Here is a 24,702-nt window from a genome sequence, read left to right as displayed (position 1 = left end):
TAAGGTACTTTCCTCCTGAGGCAGCCCTCATGTTTGCGAATAGACAGTTGTCTGCTTATAGTATCAAATGGACAAGGGCTCCAAGACCTAGAAGACGAGTGCTCTGAGAAATTGTCACTGAAGGTGCAGCACACAGAAAGACCATATGAATATTTTATATTTTGTATAAAATGGAGAAGACAATTGTAAATACAGGTTAGGATCTCAGAAGGTAGGCTCCAAGTCAGAGGGCTCTTCCATGACCTTGCCTCTGTAGAGATGGCCTTCAAGTAGCAACCCTGGAGCCTAAGAAAGGTGGCAGTGGCTGTAGCTGAAGTGATCGGTCATGGGTGGTCATGTGTTTGAGCTGAACCCTGCTTTTCAGGAATCTGGCAGTCACCCTAGGCCAAGCCAGGTATCTTTAAGTTATGAGTATTCACAATGGAAAGAGGATTAAAACTTGCTATGAGTAGATTCAGAAAGGGCATCTAAGAAAATTTATTAAGAAAAGCAAATTTATTATGAGTATTTCAGTAAAATGTGCTTCTTTTGATCCTTTGCAGTCATTCTTTCTAAATTAAATCAGCAAGTGTTAGAGCAGATAGGCTGGTGTGAACCAGTGATTTAACTGGAGCCAATTAAAAGATGCTATGAACAGCTGAAGATTTGGGTACTAAAGGGGAAAACAGAAAAGATGTCCCACAGATTAAGTACCTGTGTACAGTAACATACTGAAATGAGCTACGGTGGTTGTGCCATTGCCATATATTTACCTCTGTCTCCAAGGAAGGCAGTGCAGGGGGTGAGCTGACAGTTGGAATTGCTATTCAGTCAGGTGTGGTGGGTTTCTTTTCCAGTTTTCCTGCTACATCAGTATTGATTAGATTTAGATCCATTACACCCTCTTTATTCAATGGAGAAATTCTTTGAAGAGATACTCAATAAAAATGGTGGGCATGCTCTACCTTAAGAAAACTGAGTGCTCTGTCTTAGGCAAAAGCTGTACTAAGAAATCTGTGTCCTGGTGTTATGGTAGTGATGATGAGCTGACAACTAAAAGAGACACCATCAAGTGATACTTTTATAGTTTTAAAAACAAAGTTTAATTGTTAAAAGTTTCAACATCAAAATGCATCAACTCTTTATTAGATGGAAATGTCCTCTCTGCCATAGGTATTGGCTGATGATCAATTCTTCCAGGACGTTTTCATGAATGCTTAATGGCCTCAGATTTCTGAGAAAAACTTCCACAAAATATTTGCTTTGGAAATAAATATAAAAGCATAAAAAAGTGGAAAATCTCTGTTACCAGAAGCCTAAACATAGTAGGTGAAACAGTAGAGCTATTAACCTTGTGAACGTCTATCTTTCCTCACCTCTGGCTACTTGTGGAGCTTTGGTAGAGATTGGCATTTCTTAGGCCACTTTTGATTTCAGTATGCACTTCAGTTCCAGGCTAAATTATTTTCAGAAGGCTCTAATGAAAATATTTTCAAGATATGACTGGAGAACGCAGGATTTGCATACATTACTAAAGGGAGAAATCAGGCTGTACAAACAGCCAGTTAGAATAAAATTAGCTATCTACTAGTTGTATTTAACCTAACAATTAACTCACGGGCATTGTTTGGAGGATAAGCCACCAGTATCCTGGATTGTCTGAGTATAAGGAAGTCTAACTAGTTTTATTGGCAATTTCACAGAGTGGAAACTGGAGTTCTCTCTGAAATCTTCATTTATTCTAATCAACGTTAATTAGGATTCTTCAGGATTTTAAACGTTGGCAAAAATTCAGTTGCTGTTGATTAGTTAGTACATATCTTAAGACTTGGACAGACAGATGAACTGTTTAAACAGTTAACAGTATAACTAGTATGCTGCTGCAAAACTCTGTACAATTTGGGGACATTTTCATGCAACAAAACCAGAAGAGCCTATTGAAACTCCCTCATCGTATCACATTTTCCAGTGTTTTGTTTACAGTTTTGATAACTTGAAGAGGTTTAAACGTGTAGCCAGGCAGGAGGCTCCAGTAGCATATCGGATCTCTTTCAGTATGCCAATCCATTCCTTCTTTTCATCATCATACCTGCATTTAACAAAATAAGGTCACACAGACATGAAAAGGAAGATAATCCACATGTTGCAAAGGCTTGTAGCAACCATGAGCTGAAGGATGCCACAAAAGGCTGCTTTTGTCCTCAGAACAGAACAGAAAGATGGTCTTGTGTGAGTGTTCCTTTTCCTGGTCCCTAAAGCTTGTTTCTGGCCTGTGTCATACTTTAATTACTCCTATAAAAGCTTCCACCTTGTCTTAAGTAGCCCTTCAGATTCTTACATATAAAGGTGTTTTTCTTCTGGGAATCCCTCCTGTCCCTCTGCCAGTTCAAACTCCTGAATTTACCTTAGCAACTGATGAGTCATAGCAGAGATCTGATGTTTCATCACTGTTACTGTGATTTAGATTAAAAAAAATAATAATCTAGGAGATAGGGGTTTCTGATTCTCTTGGAACAATTACTTATTTGACTATTAACACATGAGTATGTGCAAACATCTGTGTATACAGGCTTTTCTGCATAAAAATGTCACAAAACAGGGAATGTTTTTATAGTACACTTACAAGGCTAAACCTGCCAGGAGATATGGCAACTTACTCTTTATAAAAGAGTAAAAGAATCTGAAAATCGTTCCTCAGACTGTTAAAATTATTAGTAGGTGGAAGTAGTTATTAGATCCAAGTCTCATTTGTTAGTTTGACAAACATTTCTGTCAACAAGTGCTTTAAAACCTGTGCTATAGTTCATTTCCAGAGTGAAACAGAAAACTAATTTTACCCTCCAGTATCTCCAACCTCAATTTTAGACTGGCTTTCCACCAAGAAAGTGTGATTAAAATTAAACTTACTTCCATATGTCAGTGACTTCACTGGGTGCAAATTCTTTAGATTCAAGCTGAATCATTGCAAAGCCTCCGATAGCGTACAAAGCTCCACTTAAGGTGACTAAACTAATAGAACTTCTCTCTTGGGGAAATTCTGGCATAATCTCCCACCTAAAGATGAAAAGAAAAACTTAAGTTAAATGAACACATGAGAAATATTGTAAACTGAATGCAGTAAAATACATCTCTGAGTGACAAATTCAGGTACCAAGGACCACCTGAGTGAATGGTTTAGTAAAAGGAAAAAATTCTGAGATGTATCAGCAGCGAGTTTCAGTGTTTCCATCCCCACAGGGACTTCCTGCAAGTCTTACGTGATGGAATGACACCATCACGACATCTCTTCCCAGAGACCACTTCTTACAGGTCGCCTGGTCCCATCATCAATAACATGCTTTATACAGATGTATTGTTCCCCAGCTACTCTCATTTTTTACCTGTCGTTTCCAAAATGTGTATTGATTTCAGGTGGCATTGACATAATAATTTGAGGTTTTAAAAAAGTTACTGGAGCTCATTAGCATATTTTCAAATTTTCTGCCAATTCACACCTATAAACATAGAAAACACACAGATATCCCACTTCTGGATAATGTCAACATCAAAACTAATGGCTAATTAGTGTCTCTTGCTTGTGTAACTTGACTATAACAAACTAGAGTAAACCAAGACAAGAACCGACAGATTTTCCAGACCACAAGCTGTACCTGTTTCAGAACAATGGAAGAGGAGAATGTGCCAAACTTCATGGTAACAAAATGACCTTTACTTTCCTCTGCTTTCTGTAGAAGGTGTCAAGTCCAAAGTTCCCTCGTAGAATTACTTGCGTAATTCACATTTTGTTTTGTTAAATTTTATAAGCAAGTCTCTTGGGGATAGCATACATTGAAGTTAAAGCTTTTGTTGTGAGGTTGATGGCTGCAGTGCCACCTGTCAGTGAAGCCAGCAAAGCCAAATGTGTTTATATACAATAGAAGTGCTTATTAATAAAATAAAGGTGCATCCGGGATGACTGACGAGCTTAAGCTATCATAATAAAGTTTTACTGGTATTATTTTAAATGAAAGTTAGTAAATAAGATGCTAGGGAAGAAAAGTAACGAAAAGGAAAATTAAGAGTAGAAAGTCAGATACAGAGGGTATAAACTCCTGGGAAAACACAAACATTTGAGGGATGCTGGCTGCAAAAGATTCTGGCTGTGAGGAAGAATGTTGGAAAGTATCTGGACAAAGTAAGTGAGCTAATTCCAGGTGTGACTTACTCTGTTTTGTCATTACCTTATAGTATTTCAGAGTATGCGCTTAAAATTGAAAGTCTTGCTGGAGTTTTCATACTAAATAAATAAGCAGAATTATCTGTCTGTCACTAACTGGTGGTAAATGGTATTTGCTGTGACAAGGTAAGTGAACAGCAAGGCATCACCAGGCCACGTACCCAACAGACATTCAGCTTGTCCTGTTCAGGCACCTAATTTCTCCTGCTGGGGTTTCATGTTCAGAGCCAATGCTGTTTCAGCTGGGTTGCGTGACCCTTCCCCATCTCTCCCACTTCTCTCCTATTATATGCCAGCACACCTTTTTAGGTGGCTGTGGTCAACCAAATAAGGAAAGTAATCAGACTTAAAAAAGATTAGAGGGCGAGTTATTTTCGCTACATGAGCTCTTTGATGATGTTTGCAATGTAGGTATGCTAGCACTGAAAATGCGTGTGGGGGCAGGAAAAATACCAGAGATACGGGCTCTTCGCTCTTCAGGCTGCTGCTGCTGGTGCTGCTAAAGATGTGAATGTAGACCAAGCGTGTCTCAGTAGGAGTACAGGCACCTGAACATCCTTGTGACTCTTATCTCAGAGCTCCTAAAAGCCTCGATGATAAAACACTTGCTTAAAATAGCTTGGATATTGCACTCACTTATTGGTGGTCAGATCAAAAGCTTCAACAGATGCAGTGAGGCCCTCCTCAGTGACGCCACCTGCAATGACGATCTTGCCCTTATGGATAGCTGTTCCAAACATTGAGCGAGCCACTTTCATTGGAGCCAAGTCTCTCCAGTCTCCTTTCTTAGGATTGTATACAAATAGTCTGTTAGTGCATTTCCTGGGGAGGGAAAAGAAAACTTGTGATTGTTTCTAAGGAACTTTGGGTTTGTTCCAAGTGAGACCTAGCTGAGATGGATTGTGTGGGTTTATGCATAACACCTCTTTTCTCTCCATGAGATCCTTTATTGTATCTAATCTGGGAATCTTTGCATTTTTGCATTTGCATACAAAGCACTAATCACATCCATAGAACTAAATAAAATGTTAAATGCTGCTTACACAGGGCAGCAATTTTGATGTACCTTACAGGAGAAAGACAACGTCCTTTCCCAGCATTTCCATTCAGATGGATTTGTGGAGGAATGTATGACAAAGGTTATAAAAGAAAGATTATGCTGCTGTTTTGGCTGATTTGACAAGCTTGTATCTTAATTGTCCCCTATACAAACACTGAAAAATTACCACCACACATTCAGTGTGAGCGAAAACACTGATTTTCCTGATGTTACACCCATTAAAGGGTCCGTTAAGGTATAACAGGCATCACAGGTCAGAAAATTTGAAAAACTGACACAGTAATTCCATGGCACCTATGTATCTCTATCTGGAAGGAAATACTACTTTCGGTGAGGGTCCTCATAGCTATGTATTGCTCATGTGTCTGCAACATAAGTAAAAATTGCCTTGCAAATAAGTACAATCATTAAAATAACTAGTTGGGATTACAATTTATATGCAATTTTACCTTATCATGTATCCTGTATATCTGTATATATATCAGATATCCTGTATACCACGTGTTCCCCTCTGCCTGATTATTAGCAACCCTAACCTGAAGATGTAGTAAAGGGAAACCCTGATTTCTGAGAGTGAGGACATATAAAGGACCAACCAAATAATTTTATAAATTGTCACGAAAAGTCTTCGAGACTCACTTATCATCAGTTTTTCCACCAAGACAATATATCAATCCATTGTTTGAGATAGTAGCATGGCCATATACTTTGATGGGTAATTTTTTGATCTCACCCCATTTCATTGCCCTGGAAGAAGAAAAGAAAAGTTAGGCTCTTTCAACTAACAATGGGCTATTTACATGTCCTCAGTGGGCATAATTAAATTTTAAACATACACAGGATCATAGCACAATACTGTATCTAGAGACTCCTCAGTGCGAAGGTCCTTGCCTGCGATTACATAGATCTTGTTGTCTGATTCTCCCAGCCCGAAGAGACACCGGGCTGATGGCAGCGGAGGAAGGGCCACCCACTCACCAGCAATGCTATCCAGCTGAAAAAGCATCAGAACAGGAAGTGTTAGGAAAGGCAAATAGTAAAAATCCACACAACGAACACTGTTCCACAAAATTAATCTAACTGTACTCAGTGTCTCTCAACAGCTTATCCACTTTCCTGAACAACCTACTCTTCCCTCAGTGCAGCTAATAAATGATGACTCCTACCCACTCATGCTTCGTGGTGCTGAGACCTCGCAGAGTCAATGCCACACAGCCCTCTTTGCATCTGTCTGCTCACCCTCACTCATCTGCACAGCTTCTTTGCCTCTTCATTAAACTCTTCTTCCTTGTTTAAAGGTCTCTCACTCTCTGGGTTCCCCATTGGATGTTGGAAAAGAACAAGTTCTTCTTCCTGCCTGAAGGGAGCAGACACTCCTGCCACTCCATACCTACTCATTTAGCCGGTTGTGCGCATTGCTACCATGAGAGATACCAGATATCCTCACACCATTCCTCTTAATGATTAGGAAATGTTACATGGCAAATGGCATAGATGTCTCTTCTGCAATCCCTAAAGCAAAAGAGGTGGTGTTTCATCACAAATGACCCCAAAAGCTCCTGAGATTTCTGAAGGCTCAATGAATAAGAATTTCACTCCTAAGCAAAAAAAGGCAGGCAGTGCAGCTCCATCGGCAACATTGATGTCACCCCTACTGGAGTACTCCCACAACTCTCTCAGCTCACATCCAGTATGCTAAAAACACCTAAAGAGAAGCAGTAGAAAGGACAGAAGGAAAAACAAACAAACCAAAACAATATTTGCCCAGAATTGTGGTGCTTAATTTTTGTTTTGATCTGAGAACTTAAAACTGAACCAGAATGCTCTCTAACATTCAAAATGAGTATTTTCTCTCTTCTGTTGCCTATAGATTTGCTTCACAATGTACAGGAAGGGAAGCTAAAATTTGAGTTTCCATGAGTTATTGAGGCCTCTGCTAGAAAGCAAGAGAAAGTTCAGTTAAAGTAATCACAGAATCACAGAATGGTAGGGGTTGGAAGGGACCTCTGGAGATCATCTTGTCCAAACCCCCTACCTGAGCAGGCACACCTAGAGCAGGGGACACAGGAACGCATCCAGGCAGGTTTTTAATGTCTCCAGGGAAGGAGACTCCACAGCCTCCCTGGGCAGCCTGTGCCACTGCTCTGGCACCCTCACAGGAAAGAAGTTTTTCCTCATATTCAGGTGGAACTTCCTGAGTTTCTGTTTGTGCTCATTGCCCCTTGTCCTGGCATTGGGCACTACTGAAAAGAGCCTAGTCCCATTGTCCTGACACCCACCCTTTAGATATTTGTAGGCACTGATGAAATTCCCCCTCAGTCTTCTCTTCTCCAGGCTGAACAAACCCAGGTCTCTCAGCCCTTCTTCATAAGGGAGATGCTCCAGTTCCCTGATCACCTTGGTAGCTCTCTGCTGGGCTTGCTCAAGCAGTTCCACCTCCTTCTTAAACTGGGAGGCCCAAAACTGGACACAGTACTCCAAATGTGGTCTCAATCAGATCTGGGTTTAGTACAGTGCCACTCTTTTCCAGAAGTATGTTCCACAGTCAAGGTCCCCATGCTAAAACTCATCTCCCACATTTGATAGACCATCCCTACGGAACAGGAAGTTTTATTGCAAGAGTGAAATCTAGTTCATGGACATGGATTGCCCCAGTAGCTGGATCTGGGTGGCATAATGAGGAGATGATGTACTCATCACAGATCACAGCATGCTTAGTGAACCAGTCTTGAAGATGACAGATCCGCTGATGATAGGGCATCAATTGCTTGTGCATTTTTGAGCCAGTGGCAGCCTTGTTTTCTCCTGGGTTGCTAAATACCAAATAAAATGGTAACAGGTTCTTCACTGGTGGGGAAAGGGAGATCAGTAAGCGAAAAATCGGTCTGGCACTACCTTAACATTTTGGAGAGAACAACAGCCACATAGGTAATGCAGACAAGTATTTTAACTGTAGGCAGTAGCAGCAGCAAGCCTAAAGATGACAAGCGAGAGAGCAGGATTTCAGGAAATGGATGTAGATGTGTAAAGTAGGATTCTGAAAACTTCATCAATTTTTAGTATCAGCCTTGAAGCCTAGTTTTTCAGAGGCCTCCTAGTAGCCTGAGACTTAGACTATTCAGTTCTGGACTGTATACATTGTGACATCAACACAGTATTTCTATTAGAAGAATACTTCTGTAACAAGTTTTGCACTTTAGTGATCAGTAGTTCACACCTACATAAGGAAATGAAGCAGTGCTAATCCCTCTCTAGCACACTGGCTTCCCTCTCATAACAAATGCCTGAAACAGACTCTTTCAATGTGTGTGAAATCAGTGAGCCATACTCCTATAAACACTTATAAACACTTAATATTTGCAATTTTTAATATCTGAACGCTTTAAAATTCTATCACTGCTCATCACTCTGCTTTATTTCCTATTTCTTTTAGGCCAATGTGCCTGAAGACAGGACAAGGCCAGCCCCGTATTGCATAATTCATCATGACATAGTTTAAATATCCCCCAAAGCCAGGTAGCCAAAACCAACCATTAGTTGATGGCATAAGAATGCCAAACTGTACTTCTGCCGTTTTTTTCTGAAATATGTTCTGGAAGTTACAGTTTGTATTGATCAGCCTTATATTTATACAGATCTACAAAGATAAAAAATTACACTCTTGTTTGAAACATTGGGATTTAGTGTATCAACGTTGACAGCTTGTGAAGAAAACAACTGTCTACCCTAAATTACCTATTTTAGAATGCCCTTAGGTTTTCAAATGTAGATGTGACAAAAGGACTTCTGGAATTCTAGTGACAAAACTGGCACCTAAAATATGCACATTCCTGCTGTCATAAAAGTATTTCAGATGCAAAAAAAACCCCTCTCATTAGCTCTAAAGCAGCTAAGTACTCAACTTTCACAGAAGTTGAAAAGGTATTTTACACATTCACAAAAGGTATTTTACAAAAATATGATTAGGCTTAAATTTAGGCATTTGTACCATGAAAGATCTGGGCCTTTAACAATGAAAGCCGGTGCCTAGATGTAATATACTAATCCTTTTAATCTTTCCTGAGATCTCACCAGGGGCTTGATCTTGAAAGAGAAGATGCAGGTCCCTTGGTTTAATTTCTGAGACAGGGATAGTTCTCTATAGATACTTCTCTCCATCGACCATAGACAGAGACTAGACAACTCGCTTGCATAGCCTCAGAGTACTTTTCAGTAACTCCTATAAGCACCTGCTATTGCACCAACAATTATAGAGCTTATACCTGGAAGAAGTATGACTGGAAAGGCTGATCCTTGTTCTCCTCTTCCACATACAGTCCTCCAACAACGTAGACCTGATTCTGTTTGGTGACTATACTGGAATGATTTCTGGGAATCTGTTCTGCCAGGGCTGCTAGGTAGCATTCATTTTCAAGAGGATCATAAGCTACAGCAGCAGTGTCATTAACCAGAAGAATTAGGTCTTTGACAAACATGCCGTGCCTGGGAAGGTCATTTAGGTAGCCAGGCAGTAAATCTTCATCTCCTACATCGCCATTCACCTCCCCTTTGGTTGACTTTTCTGTAGTTTTGCTAGAGTCAGGCAGTTTTCCAGCGAAAGCATCCTTAATAATCTTTATTTTTTTCTGAAGGTCTGAGTTGCTTTTAACTATATCATCCTTCTCAACATGTTCTTTGAAGTATTTTTCTGGCATAAGACGAAAACGTATGCAGTCAAAAATTTCCCCCAGGCTCTTTACTCTGTTCTCCTTGTCTGTTCGGACCCATCTCATTACTGCTTCAAATACCAGTTCTTCCTTCTCTACATTTAAGCTGTCAGGTGAAATAACTGAGATAAGTTCATGCGGGGCAAGCTGCATGAAGTCCTCTTCTTTGCAGATCTGCACAAAATGATCTGAAACAAAATCACGGGCAGAAAATGCAAGTCTTGGGCAATCAAGCAGAACACCTAATCGAAGGATGGCCAGACAGTTACCAACAGCAAGCCTCTTCTGAAGATAGGAAACGCACACAGTGAATACAGAAGGGATCTGAAAGCGACTGGCCAAAGCAAAAATATCTTGCACGTTAGAATCGTTAAGATCAATACTTGCTGAATAAAGGTATTTGACAATCATATCCAGGATGTTGGGGTCAACATTATCTAGAACTACCTCCTTCTTTTTCTCTTCATTTTGCTCAGATAAGAAATACTCACGAAAATAAGGGCTACATGCTGACAGAATCAATCTGTGGCAAGGCAGGCTTCTGTCACCGGCTTTTAGAGAGCAATCTATAAACTTTTTCTCTTCAAGGAGTTCCTTGAGGCCATCCTGAAGAAGGGTGGATTGGTAAAGTCTGAGCTCTTCAGTGAGTTCCCTTTGGGAATCCATTTTGCAAATACTTGGGAAAGGGGAGGGAGCAGAAAGCTTTAGTTGTTGTCTGCCCAAAGGTCTGTCTGTAAAAAAGGCAGACCAATGTGCTTTGCTCTGCCTGAAGCCTCTGCAACTTAATCTTGCTAGCTAAATATAGGTACGTACTCTTATGGGTCGGAATGTAGGTCGGATGGTTTGGAAAAAAAGAGTTGCTCTCACAGCTGCTGAAGACTGAAAGAAGCAACTGTTGCTTTTAGCCACTATGGTCAGGTTTTGCCATCATTCTCCACATTGGATCAATGAGATTACATGCAATGTAAGAAATCATTTGACATGAGTAAGGACAGGAGAATCTGACCCTCAGTGAGACAGCTATGAGCAAGATTGTAAATATACATGTACCAAATATTCTGAAGTAGAAATATTATTAGTCCAGTGAGCAGTACTTGAAGCTGACAACTTTTTCAGAGTTGCTTAATACATCACATTGCTGCAGGCATAAAGATATTAAAAAACTCCAGAACTTTGCGTCCATTATCTATGCTGTCAGATTATTTTTTTTACATACCCATATAATATCTGCAATTTCTTCAGATATTGATAATAAGACTTTGAAATTCATTTTGAGTTTCTTCTTAAAACTCATTTGGTTGTATTTGTAAGCAAAATCCTACTGTGTAGACATAAAAACAAACATTATTCAGGTGAAGTTCTGCTTTCAAAAATAATTTGAAATTAAGTCTCCACCCCCCCAATAATAACCATTCCTCAATTCAGATGATCTGTAGACATAATAAATCCTTTTAAATTTGACTGTACCAGAAACGGTATTAACTGCTGTTAAACTAAACCAGAAACAGTACATTGGAAAGGTAGAACACAGAATGAAAAAGAAGTAGTCCACCATATTAACATTATTTAAAGGATGTCTAATTTAAAAAAACTAAAAAACCCTAAAAATCTCAATTTAAACTAAAAAAAGTTCCAAGTCAGACAAGTAGTTTGAAAAGTGAATGTGAATTTAGAACAATTCTGCATATGTTGGAACATTTAGAATTTTGTTAAAGGTGGTAATACTGATCCAAAACAAATGTGAAATTTTAAGTTGTTTGATGTACCTTGATGAAGGACTGTATTTTGCCCATATAAAGAATGCTTTTTACCTGTATGGTAAAAAGTTCTTTGAATGTAACAGAAACAGGATCAAAACACAACTATTTGAATGCAAGATCTTTAACGAGGTACGACGTTATCAAAGTTTATTGAAATCATGATTGTTTTTCAATATAGGTAGTATTTCATTAACATATATACCTTGAAAGATTTTCTGCAAACATCACAATTATATTCACGCCACAGTTACGTTACTGTAACAGTCAGCTGCTAAAACAACAGCTGAGAGGAGAGCTCATTTGACTTTTTCCACTTATAGAAAATAGCACAGAGGTCTTATCTCACTAGAAAACGTAACAGCTGCATCTTCCTTTAAACAATAAATGACTCATTTCTAACACATAACAGCATAAAGGTCTAATGACTCAGACACAGAAGCTGTGTGTGTAACTTTTTCTAGATCATTCCTTAAAAAAGGGTGCTCTAGCCAAAATAAAGAAAAGAAACAAGAGGAAAAAGAGAAAAAACTGTATGAGGTTATCTCCATTACAATTAACTACCTGGAATGGTATGTGCTGAACATTTAACAAAATTGTGAGACATGAAAACTAATATTTGGAACAGTATTGCTTTTTGTCACGGTTATCAGTAACACAGCACTGCTGCAATGACACAGCCAATATGCCCAGATACGAAACATTCTGCATACGATGATACTTCTACATTGCACAACATTAAACAAGTTATGGAAATTTGATTTAGACATAATCATTATGGGAAAGTATATCACTGTGTAGAAATACATGAATACTTCAAATCAAACTATATACCACAGACTGTCCTAACTCAAATGGTGGTCTCCTGTACGTAGGAAGAGGACCCTTCCTTTTGTGACATATTTCCAGGGAAAACGGCAGGCCATGGATGGTCCTGGCAGCCAATCACAGGGCAGTATGTAGGCACAAGGGTCATTAAGTTGTTAAAAAAAAAAAAAAAAAAAAAAAAGGTGGCTACCTGCCCCAAAATGGTGGCTGAAACACCATGGCAGACCCTGTGGTGTTAGGGGAGGGGGCTTCTGGCTCTGATGACCTTCTGTGGGAAGCAAGATGGGGTGGCTGCTCCTGCCAATCACAGGCCTGAAAACACCTGGTGTACGAGTGTGTCAAAACCCACAGTTGGCCAATCACAAAGCAGTGTAAAACTGCAGGGTACGACATTTTACATAAGGGCAGATGAAATACAATGGCAGTCGCCACACATGGAGTAGGAAGGGACTTTGAGTCCTCACTCATGTGACCAGGGGAAGGGTAGGGCTTCCGGAGCACGTGACTGCCTGCAGGGGGTGGAGCTTCCAGCAGTTGGGGCCCCGCCCCTTCTTATATTCACTATTGGCTCTCCTCCCACTGCTTACAGAAACTGTGTAATAAATACAAAGCTTTTATACATAGGAGAGTTTTGAATAATTTTTCCTTTATGACATATCCTGAGGGCATATTATTTAATATTTGCCTGCTCGTCAGCTTTGGCATGTTCCTTCTCTGCTACGCTGGCATTTCTAAGTTCCCTCCTAAAGATCTCCCAAGCCCAGTAAGAACTGAGAGTCTTTCCTTGCTGAGGAAACAAACACGTGCCGATCTAAATCAGGTCATTACTTCCCAGAGTCCCTGGAGTGTGAATCCATCCTTTAGCTTCTCTATTGCAAGTCCTAGTTCTTCTGAAAAAACAGGCTCCCGATCATGTTGCTTTTTTGAATGCACAAGATATAAGAGAAAATAAAGTAGAAGGTACTTTTTAATTTCATTATCGCACTTTAACAGCATGAATTTGACAGTATGAAAAAAGATGTTCTTACCTTGTTTTCATCAGCAAAGTAAGCCTGCAAAAGAAAGAAAAAAGAACTTGCAACCTTGAAAACAAAGTAGTCTAAAATCCAATCTGCTAATAATTCCTTGGGGTCAAAACTGTATTTGATAAGTTTTCTTCAAAAAAACAGTCTGTATGTTTTTTTTTTTTCTTTTGTAGACAAGATCAGAGTTTTTTCTATGTTGAAATAATTTACAAAAGGGTTCTAACAGGAGTCGGTGATGATGCTATTTTTCATTAAATACCAACCTTTGGATTTTCCATCATAATAAAGAATTGTTTTTAAATGGTAAAATTTTTATATTACATTTGTTACACTGACAAATACTTTATATAGGGAATAAAATGTTAATATGAAGCAAACTGACAGCATCCTAGCATTTTCTGCCTCACGTGCAGCCGCCTTTATTACTCAATTTCAAAAACTAACTTGGAATGTGTAAGTAATATCAAAATTCAGTTAACATCCTACTCAGTCTAAGAAAGAAACACAGAGTAACTAAACAATTAAAAAATTTTTTCCACTCTCAGACTGATATCTGGGAAAGAGACACCATCTTTCCCATTCTGTGTGTGTGGAAATTAAGGCTCAAACTCTTCAGAAAATCAGATCTCTGAAAATATCCAGCTTTAGAAGTCTCTGGATGAGCAGGCTCTAGATCTTCACATTTACCAAAAAGAGCCTGATCTTGTGTCAGCTGCCCCTACGGCCTGGCAAGGGGCAGCAAAGAAAGTGTTTTCCTGCTCAGCTGGATCTCAAGCTATCCAAGACTCTACAGAACAGCACCGCAGTTCTCAAGTGGCATGGAATATCGGTATGGAGCCACTCCCTGGGTCCTGGATGATCTATGTCTCCTGTATCAGAGACATCATTTAGAGCTTCCAGCTTTTGGCTTAGAATACGCAAAGCACAGTTATTTATTTCAGGTGACAAAGGCACCAATAGAGCAAACATTTAGGGAAAATGTGCAAAAATGAAAAGAAAAAAAGGCAAAAAGTGAGAAAAAGGGTGGGGAAGGAAGAGATAGGAGCTTATCTGCATAGGTAAATGTTACTAAAAGAAAAGAAGGTGGAAACAAGATCGGTGCTAGCTCTGCTAATTCACCAAATTTCAGAGATTAATTGAAAAAACATGTCAATTGCCAATGTGTCAAGGCTAGCACTTGAAAACACGTGCAGCCTACCGGTGCAGTCAATCATGCAGTCAGGTGTTACTGGGTTGCACAGCAAATTTGGAAATTTGTAGAAGGAAGCTCATCAAGCAACCTAACGCATTTAGAAGTAAATTTTCCTAAAATACTGGGGGACAGATACTAACACAGTTTTCTAATAACCAAACACTAATTATTTTATTTTTCAGTTTTCTGTGGAGCAGCTTACCACAAAAGCATCTGTATGTTCATCAGATTCTATTTCCACATCATCTTGAACCTGCTCCACTGTTAGGTCTTCAAGAGGTTGAGGCTGCAGATTCAAACACTAAAGTAAATCCACATATCTAAGATGTTTAATATATTTGTATTACTGCTGTTAACACATTATTGTACCTAATTTAAAATAAATGAGTGGAGTACCTTCTCTTCCATTTCATAATCCACTCCAAATATAGGGTTAGCTGAATAAACTCTGTGAAGTGAATTAATTTCTTTCACTGCCTCCTGTAGTTTCTCCACAGGGTCTATTTTAAAACCAAGCACATATCCTCCACTCTATAGAACAAAGGAAAAAGAAGATATATACTTACTAGTGTTGCTTGTTATTTAAACAACTTTCTCCCTTTGATAGGGATTTGCAGTTTAATGATAGCAAATTTCAGTTTGCTGATAAAACATTTATCTGTATTATCTTATTCTCATTCTGACACTTAAACCATGGGTGAAAGAAAAAACAATGACAATGTTTCTCTATGAGGTAAATAAACCTTTAGCTGGTAGCCCATTATATAAATGGGGAACAAACTTCTTATACAGAAAAACAAAAGCAAACAAGGGTGGGAGAAATTCAGAAGTGATACTAATGATTTATTCCTAACTACTCAGCAAATGTTTAGTCTGTTAGATCTTGGTGTTGTTATTAAAGAATCTTTCAGATACAGTAAATAAAGTTAGCTGAACTTAAAAAAAAAAATCACCATTAGAAGTAGTTCTGATTAAGGTTAAATTGAAGAAAAAAATTTTGCCTCTTACAGCAAAACAGGTACACAAGTGAAAAAGATTAAAAATAGTGGTCGTGAGTATAGATGTAATTAGATCCCAAAGATAATCTGTCAGAATCACTGTTTTTAACAGTTATTTTATTTTAACTAGTCATGCTGGCCTATCGTTGCTTTGCTTAGAGAAACCATAACTCACAACAGCCATATTGACCTTAACATAAAGACATCTGAATTAGTGCAAAGACGCATTTTTTAGTTGTGCTCAAAAGGCCACACAGAAGGAACACTCTCAGAACCTTCAAAGTAGCCCTGTAACATTTTAGAGTTAGAGAACTATTATATGTAAAAATGCAACCAATGAAAAAAGTTATTAAAGCTTCTTACCTGCTGAGAACTCTCAATCACAAGTGCCAGGCCAAACTTTGAGTCTCTTATTTTTATTGAACGCTAATGATAAAGAGGTAAAAACTGTTTGTTAAAAATTTTGGAATTACTTCATTAAAATCTGCTCTATCTATTTTTAAATTTTTTTTTTTTTACACTGTTCTAATTACAGTTACTGGTTCTGGAAGCCTGGCTACCAGCACTCCCTCCCATTTACCATTACAAACCTGAACCTGTGGACCTCAGGGAAAAGTGTTTTTATCAGAAGCAGTAACACCTGTAACAGTTCATTTCTGAACATCAGGTGCACAGATCATTAACCCCAGTGTATGCAGGTGGCACGAAGCATCATTGTAAATAGTTTGAAAATTGGAAATACAAGCCATTTTCACCATCTTCCCATGAAAGCCCCCAATTAATCTGGACAGAAAAAAAAAATAAATCTACCCTGTGACTGATGCTGGTAAGACTAAATTCCTCCCTGACTGTTGGACATGAAATACCAATTTTGGTGAGCTGAGAGTTTTAACTGAAGACTTGAACTTCTGCCATTTAATTTTGAAAATGGTGTTTTAATATACTTACAATTTGTAGATATGGTATGCTGACATTAAAGCTGTCATTCATATTTGCATGCCAAACTATTCTCACATTAGTAATAAAAAACGTTCCCAAATTTCCCTGTTAAAGAAAAGGTACGTTAGAACTGCTTTTAAGTGTAGAGCCTTTTTTCCAAACACGATGATTACTGCTATCCATTTAAACACAAGCAGGATACAGCTTCATATTTAATTCAATAAAAGCCTGACTCTCTCCCACCAAAACCAGTCAAAATGCTTCCATTGATTGCAAGGAATCAAGATCCAGTCTTTAAAGGATACAGCACTCAAATGGTTAAAATAGCGGGACTACCTATTACTGCCACAAAGCAGGATCAAATCACAGCACAGCAGACCTCATGGGAGTACATGAAGCATCTGAGAGTGTTCTTAACTGTACAGATCTGGAATTGGCATATAATGTAAGTATAATGGCATGTGGGTTAAACTTAGGCAATTGTGGAGATGTGTGCCAAGGAGTGGAGAGGAAAGAACATTTTAGCTTGTCAGGATGGATCCTATTTCCATTCTGGACTAAAATTGCACAGACAGAAATAACAGCTCCCATTTTGTTTCATAGCTCTGGGAAATACTTGCAGCTAATGCCCTATAAAATAAATGTTTTCTCTTCTTAAGTCTTTATTTTTCTGTTTTAAGACATACACTCCTATTCCAATATTTTCCATTTCCAGTAATCAAAAGATATAGTCTTAAACTGTAGTCAAAGCTGCATGTAAACATACAAATATTCAGCAGAGCACTCTGGAAACAACACAATTTGTTCAGGATGGGGCAGAGCTTTAGACTCATAAATGTATCGTTTTAACAGGAATAGTATATCTAGTTCCATGCATATTAGCTGAGTCATTTAGACTTCAGGTTGCCAAAAGGAGACTTGTTTGTCCTGAGTAGCAAATATATGGGATCAGCTTCTCTGCATGCATCAGCTGATGAACTGAATTAAGGGTAATTCCTTTGAGGTTAAAAAACTATAGTAGTAAAAGTGCTAGATGAAAGCCAAAACATTTTAACTTTGCTGTAGCCAACGTAGTCTCGTTTCTCACTATACCTGGTCACTTGATAAATTCCAAACTCCATTGATTTTATCATATATTTGTTCTTGTGGTAATAATCTCAGTTGCTTGTTTTGAATCAGTGCACTTCTCAGCTTCAGATCACGATACATTTTGGAAGTTTCATAAGCTCTGCAAAAAATAAAAAAATATGTGTTACCATTTCAGTGCTTCTATTATCTTTACTGTTTGTTTTGGCACAAATATGAATGTTGTATATTTTCAACTTTTCTTATCACCATGCTGCACAAAAACGAGTGTACTGTTAAAACTTCATCAATGTAAACCATTATATTTCAGCTTTCCTTAACGAAGTTATCTTTAAACTTAAAAGGATTTTTTTGACATATGTTTTGATCTCCTGTATTATTCATGTGTATACTAGTTCTTTCTTTTCCTTAAGATAGTCGTCTCCCAGCCTCTGTTGCAAAGCATAAGTCTTCTGGGTCCCATGTTATACATAGTGTGAATATCAAGAATGCTTTATTTTTCAGTGCCAGTAGGGTCACAAATATCCAATATACGTACATCGGTATTCCATAGCTCTTTAACAGAAACCTATGGTAATGTATTATGCACACATTCATTCATTCAGGTGACTTATCTTTAGGTGGGAAACATCCACTGCTTTGGACTCCATTAGAGTTTTGACCAGGATTTAACTCTTCATCTCCATTACATGGTCCAAAATTATAGGAAATTATTACAGACAGAAATTATAGATAGAAAATGCACACTGAAATGAGCTCTTTTGTACTTTTATTTGTGTAGACAGTTTATACACATGAGGTATATAAACTGTGATCGATGATTGGTATTAATACATGTTACTTTTCATTATGCACAGTTATCTAGTAGAATTTGTTATCATTCTCTCCCTTCCTTCCAGAGACTGTGTTATCCTCTTTTGGGAAGGTTTTCTGAATGTTAAATACGGGCAGTCATATACTCAGTCCACCAGCAGTAGTAATCCCATGTATATGATTCACTGAATTTTGTAGATGAACAAAAACTATTTTAAGTATGCTACCTGTGTACAGCAATAACCGAAGTGAAGAGTCTGGGACTCCCGGGGACAACATTGGTAAATATGAACTCAAACCGTGTATTGTTACATTTAGTCAATATATACAGAGCTTCTGTCTGCCCTCGTAATTTCTGTAAGGAAAAAATGAAATTTAACATTTTGACTATATAGTAGCTTGACTGTAGAGGCAATAAGTAATCTTAACATATTTTCTAAATTCGTGTTCTAAATAGTATATCTAAAGGTATCACCCTGATTCTACTACTGATCTACTGCTGTCTTAACTGGACTCAAGTTTTTTTTGGGGGGGAAACTAGCAGTTCCATCAACAGTAGAACTAATGAAGCCTGCCTGCTGTACATTTGCAATATAATGACTGAAACAGTATTTTTGGCTTGGTTACTACGTGGCTGCCTGGGAAACCTGCATAATCTCCCCGCTAGTTCTTTGCTGCTAACCAAAGAAACGGCTTCACAGTTGCATATAATTCAGGCTACATATTTGAAAACCTTCTTGCACAAAATTAGTACCTCTCTTTAGACCTTTGTTAAATTTAAACACAATGAGCCAACATGTGCTTACCTTACCTTGAGGGGAGAAAAATAACCAAACAGTGTCATTACATAATTTTTACTGCCTTAAGAAGCTGACTAAAACTACACTGCTACAGAAATATAACACTCAACTTTTAGAACTAAACTTCCATTACTATTCTATTACTGTTCTTGCAAGCAAATTTCAAGTAAACTTTCAGATTATTGTTTATACAGTGCAATAAGTATAAACAATGAATCACAGCTACTTTTCTTATTTTAAGAAGTATTTTTTGAAACTTACTGAGTTAGCAGTTCTTGTAGTTATATTTATAATGCAGTTGTAACCAACAGCTAAAAGTTAGGGGGGAAAAAAACAGTTTTGAGAACATGAAAAAATAATAGTCAAAATTACAAAATGCAATTTTGTAGCACAGCTTTGGATGCTATTTGTGAGAATTACACATTGTGGTTAATGGTCTGGGCCCTCATTATAAAATCAAAGACTAATTTAAGCTGGAAAAGACCCTGGGAGGTTGTCTGGTCCAATGCTCTTCTCACAGGAGGACCAACTCCACCTGGCTGCTCAGGGTACTGTTCAATTGAGTTTTGAATATTTCTAAAGGAGGAGATTCCAAAACCGCCCTGGGAGCCAGTTCCACTGTTTGACTGCCACCACTGTGAATGGTTTTCTCCTAATATCTGATCAGAATTTCCCTTGTTTCAACATTTGGCTGTTGCCTCTGGAAGGTCTGTTTCATCATGATGTTGCCTGTAAACTTTACCCTTATAAATAAAACTTTCTACATCAATCTAATACTTCGTAGAAGAAAAGCTAAGGAGATGACAAAGAAAAAAGTAGCAAAATGGAAAGTGCAAGTGGAGAAGAAACAAAAAGAAGAGGAAAAAACAGTTACAAATTTCATTTTACCTGTTCTGCAGTAACACACTGATACAAAATAAAAACAGAAACAGTCCCAGCTGTTCTTCCTAAAACAAAGGGATGTGCTAAAATGGTGCTGGGCTAAAACTGAACATTGATGACAATCCTGCTACGGATACCAACAGTAGCACAGCCAGGGTCAAAAAAAAAAACACAATGGAGAATTAGAATTTGCTTTGGGAATATTCTGCTTCCCCAAAAGCTCAGATGTGGCAGCAGTTATATAGATAAAAATATTCACTCTTTACAGAATTAATACTTATGAAAATACCATGAAAAGACTATTTCCTCAGTTGCGTATGAGAAATTTTCTAAAACTAAAAGAAAAAGCAATGGTCAAAAATGGCATCCAATACAATTTTTTTTGTCTACATATTCTCTTAATGTAAGAAATAATGCATTATCTTGAAAGCTAGAGAGTATTTTAAACCCTAAAAGCCTAACCCTAAAGTTAGACTTCCTTGAGCTTCTATAGGGCTGAACTACTCCATACATTTCTTTTTGATCTCCTCTAAAAAGGCCTATTCTAAAACTTAAATACACAAGCAAACAATTTTTTAAAAAAATTTTCTAAGTACATATAAAAGTAGCAGTGTGTGTGCGCGGACTTGTATGTGTACATGTATGAGAGCACGAAAAGCAAGGAGGCAGAGGGCATAACTTTATATACGTTATGAAGAGAATATAGATTTTCAGTATTGACTGGCTTTTGGGAACTGAGCACTGGAAATAATCTGGGTACAAAGTAAGTGCATCATACCCGTTTCAGCAAATTAAATTAAATACGAGTAGACCTGCTAGCTACTCACACAGTTTAAATCAGAAGCTTATTCAGCGCTTACAATAATAAATTTGGAAAGGCAGGTATTTGTGGGGAATAAAATCTGTAGGGCAATACAGACTGTGAATAAACAGGTAGCAATAAGAGGTACAAGTGAAGCAAGACTTTTGTTTCTTTCTATAAAAATGACTTAAACCCACCATTTTAGGCCAAATGAAAAATATGCCTGAAGTACTCTTCAGCTTTTGTTCTGAGAAATTAACACTGAATATTAGTATTTTGCTATGAATTATTATAACAGTTCCTATATTACCAATAGATCAATTAGTTACAGTTTATTTCAGACTTTACAGAGCAACAGAACTACACTTTAATGTTCTGTAATCATTACTATTGTGAAAGAATAGCATGCCACCACAAAGGAAACACAAAATTTGCAGTTTAACAGGAGATGATGATACTTACAGAGATTGACTCTGGGCAATGACAATGAGCGCCAGATAATCCGCAAATTTGTCACAAGCAGTCTACCTGGAAATAACGAGCGTAGATATTTTTTATCTCAGTAACTTCGATTAAATTAACTGTTCCATTCTGTGAGAATACACAGAACACACAAAATATACATATTTACCTCTAGTTTTGAAACACCAGAATATTCCTTCCCCTTGATATGAAAAAAGCACAGGACACCCCAGCAGACAAATCACTAAACAATTTTTTTTTGAATGCTAGGAGAGAAAATCCAGCAAGGAACAAATGAAACAACCTCTAATATATACCAGCATTCCTCAAAACCAAACCAAGAACAGTTAGTGATTTCACATCCACCTGCCTATGGTAAAAATGTGGAGACACAATCAGTGCAGAACTGCTCTGGGGAGGAAAAGGGGAAGGCAGCGAGTTAACTATCGCAGCTGTCTTCATGAATAACCTCACCCCTTTATGTCACATGCAAATTTCTTCAATTCTGTACTGTGTACAGCAGTACATCCAACCCTAAAAGGGTCACCTCAGCATGCTGGCAGCTTCATGCCCTTGCACACTATATATATATTCCTTACTGATTCAGTTTAAGAAAAACTAAACATTAAACAGGATTACAGCAAAAGAACATCACAATGTTTGTAAGTGGATTATTCTTACAACACTTTCAATTCTAAACAAATTCTGAGACAAGATTATCACTTTCCTATAACTTTTAACAAGAGATCCTACTTGAAAATACTCCAAGGGGAGACAGACCTGTGAAACAGGCAGGATCTATTTTCTGCAACAGACGGAATGGAAACCAGACAAGGCTTTCATGAATGTACACAGGTTAAATAATAGAAAGTTTATGATTTCCCTGAGTATGCAGTTACCTCTGTCTCCATTGTTTCCTTTGGTATCTTCAACAGACTCTAAGCAGTCTATAAGGACCTCTCCAGGTCTCATTTTCATTTGTCTAAAAGAAAAAAAGAAGAAAAAAATTACCTAGTGAAAAATAGATTAGATTTATCCCCCCAAAGAAGGCCATTTCTATTTCCCTACTTCACTTTCCTTTCTCCTTTTTTTTGCTTAGTGCATCATATGATGAAAAATCCAGAGATGCACACATACACACAAATCAACATTATATACCTGAAATTTTTATCACTATTTCTGGCATATGAAAAATATTCATACCTTTGTTATTAAATTATAGCAGTAAATAAATAATTATGTAGCAAGTGTGACCAAGCAAACTGTTCCCCAAAATAGGGAGAAAGCATGTGAAAACAGGAGGAAAAGGCAAAAAAATTGCAGTCACATAATTTTTAATAGATATAGTTTGTTGCTTCTTGCTGGACTTTTAGGTCATAAGGAGTGGACCCAGGCTCAGGACAGAATAGATGTCAGCAAAGGAAATATCAGCTGTATACTGACATGTGAAATGCTCTGCTAAATTTTCCACAGAGGGTCTCGTTTGTTTTTTTTTTATTTTATTTTGCTTGATTTAACTGGTCTGACCACTTAATTACATAAGAGTCGATGTAGTGTGAAATTTTGCTGTATTTTAATTGTATTGTGTAAAACAGCCAAAACTCTTCAGGAGGGGAATCCCATGAGATACTACTGGAGATCAGGATCGAGACACTAGGTATGGACTCAACAATACATCACCAGAACAGCACAAAAGATATTAGACAGGAGGTAGCAAGAACAGTAACATTAGCATTAAAAAAAATACGGAAGCAGGCTCTGCCTACATGACAATTCTACAAGAAAATAAGAGAGAACTGCTTAAGCGTTCAAGATACAATTTCATGTTTCTAAAACTACCGCAGGCAGTATGCCTGAGGGACAAGGGGTGTTTCAACTGAGTAGCAGGGAGATGAAGCCCGACAGCACACTTTCAGCCTCCGCCCCCAAAATCATCACCAACAAGCTGCTAATCTGTAGCTCCATATCACAAAAGCTATGCAGGGTTTTGCCAAAGAAACCACAAGTTTCATGTCTCAGATAAGGCTGACAGCTCGCCAGAGGCCGAGGCCCGCAGGAGCGCGGAAGCACTGCCTCTGCCATGAGGTATGGGACAATCCTTCAGCTCTGGCCCCTCAGAGGCTGCTCAGCGGCTACCCGTGGCCGTGAGCTCCGGCTGCCATCACCACGGCAGGCACACCAAGTCCTTGTTACCGGTCGCCGGTACTGCCTCCTCAGAAACACACCTTAAGTTTGTTTTTACTTCTCAGCGCCAGGTAACGCTACAGGCGGCCGGGAAAATAACAGCCTTCCCTCACTCCTCCAGCGTGCAACTTTTTTTTTTTCCCCTTTTCTTTCATAGACTGGCAACGGTGACTAGACCCCACCTACCAAAACCTCCCCAGCCAGGCCGCCCGAGCCTCAAGGACCACTCAAGCTTTTTCCCGCCCTGCCAGGAAAACACGCCCGCCCCCCACCACCGCCCCGCCACAGCGGGAACGCGGCCTACTAATGGCGGTCGCACTCATCCTACTGACAGACAGCGCTCAGCCTACTGACAGAGGCAGAAAGGGTCCGAAAAGCCCTGCTGTAAAGGGCGGGCAAAGCAACAACACTCACTGCGGGGAGATGTCGAAGCGGACATCTCTGTCCTCCCACAGCACGTCCAGCACCGCACTCATAGCTGCCGGGCCCCGCACACCGCTCCCTCCAGCCAGCCCGGGCGCCGCCGCGGCGACGGGGCTGGTTGTCTCGCGCTGCCACAGCGATCGGATTGGCTGCGGCGCTGCGCGTGAGGGGGCCGCCCGCTCTCCCGCCTGCCCTGGCCCCGCCCCCGGCTGGACTGAGGCGGCCGCGGCGGGTGGTGCTGCCGCTTTTCGCGCTCTGGCCGTCGTGTGTTGCAGCTGGCGCGCTGGCGTGCTGGCGTGGGCGTACAGCCTCGGCAACGCCAACGGCCTGGCGCTTGTGAAGGTTTTGTGAAGGACTGCAGGGTGCTCCGAGTCGTTGGAACATGTATGACTTGTGGCTTTTCCTCATGTCTTAGTTTTGTCTAGTACAAGGCAACATCTGTGTCGCCATGGTTGATTGTTGAACCAAACCCCTGTACAGTCTGTAAACCTGAAACCTGTGAAGCACTTGGTAAATTATAGCTTTCAGTCCTGTGGTTTTTGTTTCTGTT

At 39.0% G+C, this 24,702-nt stretch overlaps 2 protein-coding genes across 5 annotated transcripts; both read right to left on the bottom strand.

Moving 5' to 3' along the window:
• Positions 1 to 1,058: 1,058 nt before the first annotated feature.
• On the bottom strand, positions 1,059 to 11,839 carry KLHL41 (kelch like family member 41). Its single transcript, XM_075093402.1, has 6 exons — positions 9,518 to 11,839; positions 6,092 to 6,249; positions 5,895 to 6,002; positions 4,832 to 5,017; positions 2,887 to 3,033; positions 1,059 to 2,068 (listed from the first exon to the last, which is right to left on the bottom strand). The coding sequence occupies exons 1-6, from the start codon at positions 10,625 to 10,627 to the stop codon at positions 1,957 to 1,959; spliced, it is 1,821 nt and encodes a 606-aa protein (XP_074949503.1). The 5' UTR covers positions 10,628 to 11,839; the 3' UTR covers positions 1,059 to 1,956.
• A 2-nt stretch (positions 11,840 to 11,841) lies between these two features.
• BBS5 (Bardet-Biedl syndrome 5) lies at positions 11,842 to 24,294 on the bottom strand. Of its 4 annotated transcripts, none has more exons than XM_075093410.1 (13): positions 24,144 to 24,294; positions 22,445 to 22,527; positions 21,715 to 21,811; positions 21,546 to 21,611; positions 19,661 to 19,710; positions 18,827 to 18,954; positions 17,793 to 17,928; positions 16,710 to 16,805; positions 16,125 to 16,187; positions 15,160 to 15,294; positions 14,966 to 15,049; positions 13,575 to 13,598; positions 11,842 to 13,464 (listed from the first exon to the last, which is right to left on the bottom strand). In XM_075093410.1, the coding sequence occupies exons 2-13, from the start codon at positions 22,454 to 22,456 to the stop codon at positions 13,363 to 13,365; spliced, it is 993 nt and encodes a 330-aa protein (XP_074949511.1). In that variant the 5' UTR covers positions 22,457 to 22,527; positions 24,144 to 24,294; the 3' UTR covers positions 11,842 to 13,362. The 4 variants fall into 4 exon arrangements, with proteins under 4 accessions (XP_074949511.1, XP_074949512.1, XP_074949510.1 ...); XM_075093411.1 differs by lacking the exon at positions 24,144 to 24,294 and adding an exon at positions 23,771 to 23,858; XM_075093409.1 differs by lacking the exon at positions 21,715 to 21,811 and having other exon boundaries at positions 24,144 to 24,282.
• Positions 24,295 to 24,702: the final 408 nt, after the last annotated feature.

The sequence above is a fragment of the Phalacrocorax aristotelis genome, chromosome 5 (genome assembly GCF_949628215.1).
Source record: "Phalacrocorax aristotelis chromosome 5, bGulAri2.1, whole genome shotgun sequence".
Classification (NCBI taxonomy): Eukaryota; Metazoa; Chordata; class Aves; order Suliformes; family Phalacrocoracidae; genus Phalacrocorax; species Phalacrocorax aristotelis.
The sequence above is the reverse complement of the archived record's forward strand: the minus strand, read 5'-3'. Positions and strand labels throughout refer to the sequence as shown.

Bases quoted from the DNA above. Each gene is read 5' to 3' on its own strand.
- BBS5 (XM_075093409.1), bottom strand. From the start codon at position 24,205: ATGAGTGCGGTGCTGGACGTGCTGTGGGAGGACAGAGATGTCCGCTTC. The intron at 22,528-24,143 runs GTGAGTGTTGTT...TTTTTCTTTTAG, and splicing joins CGCTTCGACATCTCCCCGCA to ACAAATGAAAATGAGACCTG. The intron at 17,929-18,826 runs GTAGCATACTTA...TATTTTTTGCAG, and splicing joins TCGGTTATTGCTGTACACAG to AGCTTATGAAACTTCCAAAA.
- KLHL41 (XM_075093402.1), bottom strand. From the start codon at position 10,627: ATGGATTCCCAAAGGGAACTCACTGAAGAGCTCAGACTTTACCAATCC. The intron at 6,003-6,091 runs GTATGTTTAAAA...TTCTTCTTCCAG, and splicing joins GTATTGTGCTATGATCCTGT to GGCAATGAAATGGGGTGAGA. The intron at 5,018-5,894 runs GTGAGTCTCGAA...TTCCCTCCCCAG, and splicing joins GGTGGAAAAACTGATGATAA to GAAATGCACTAACAGACTAT.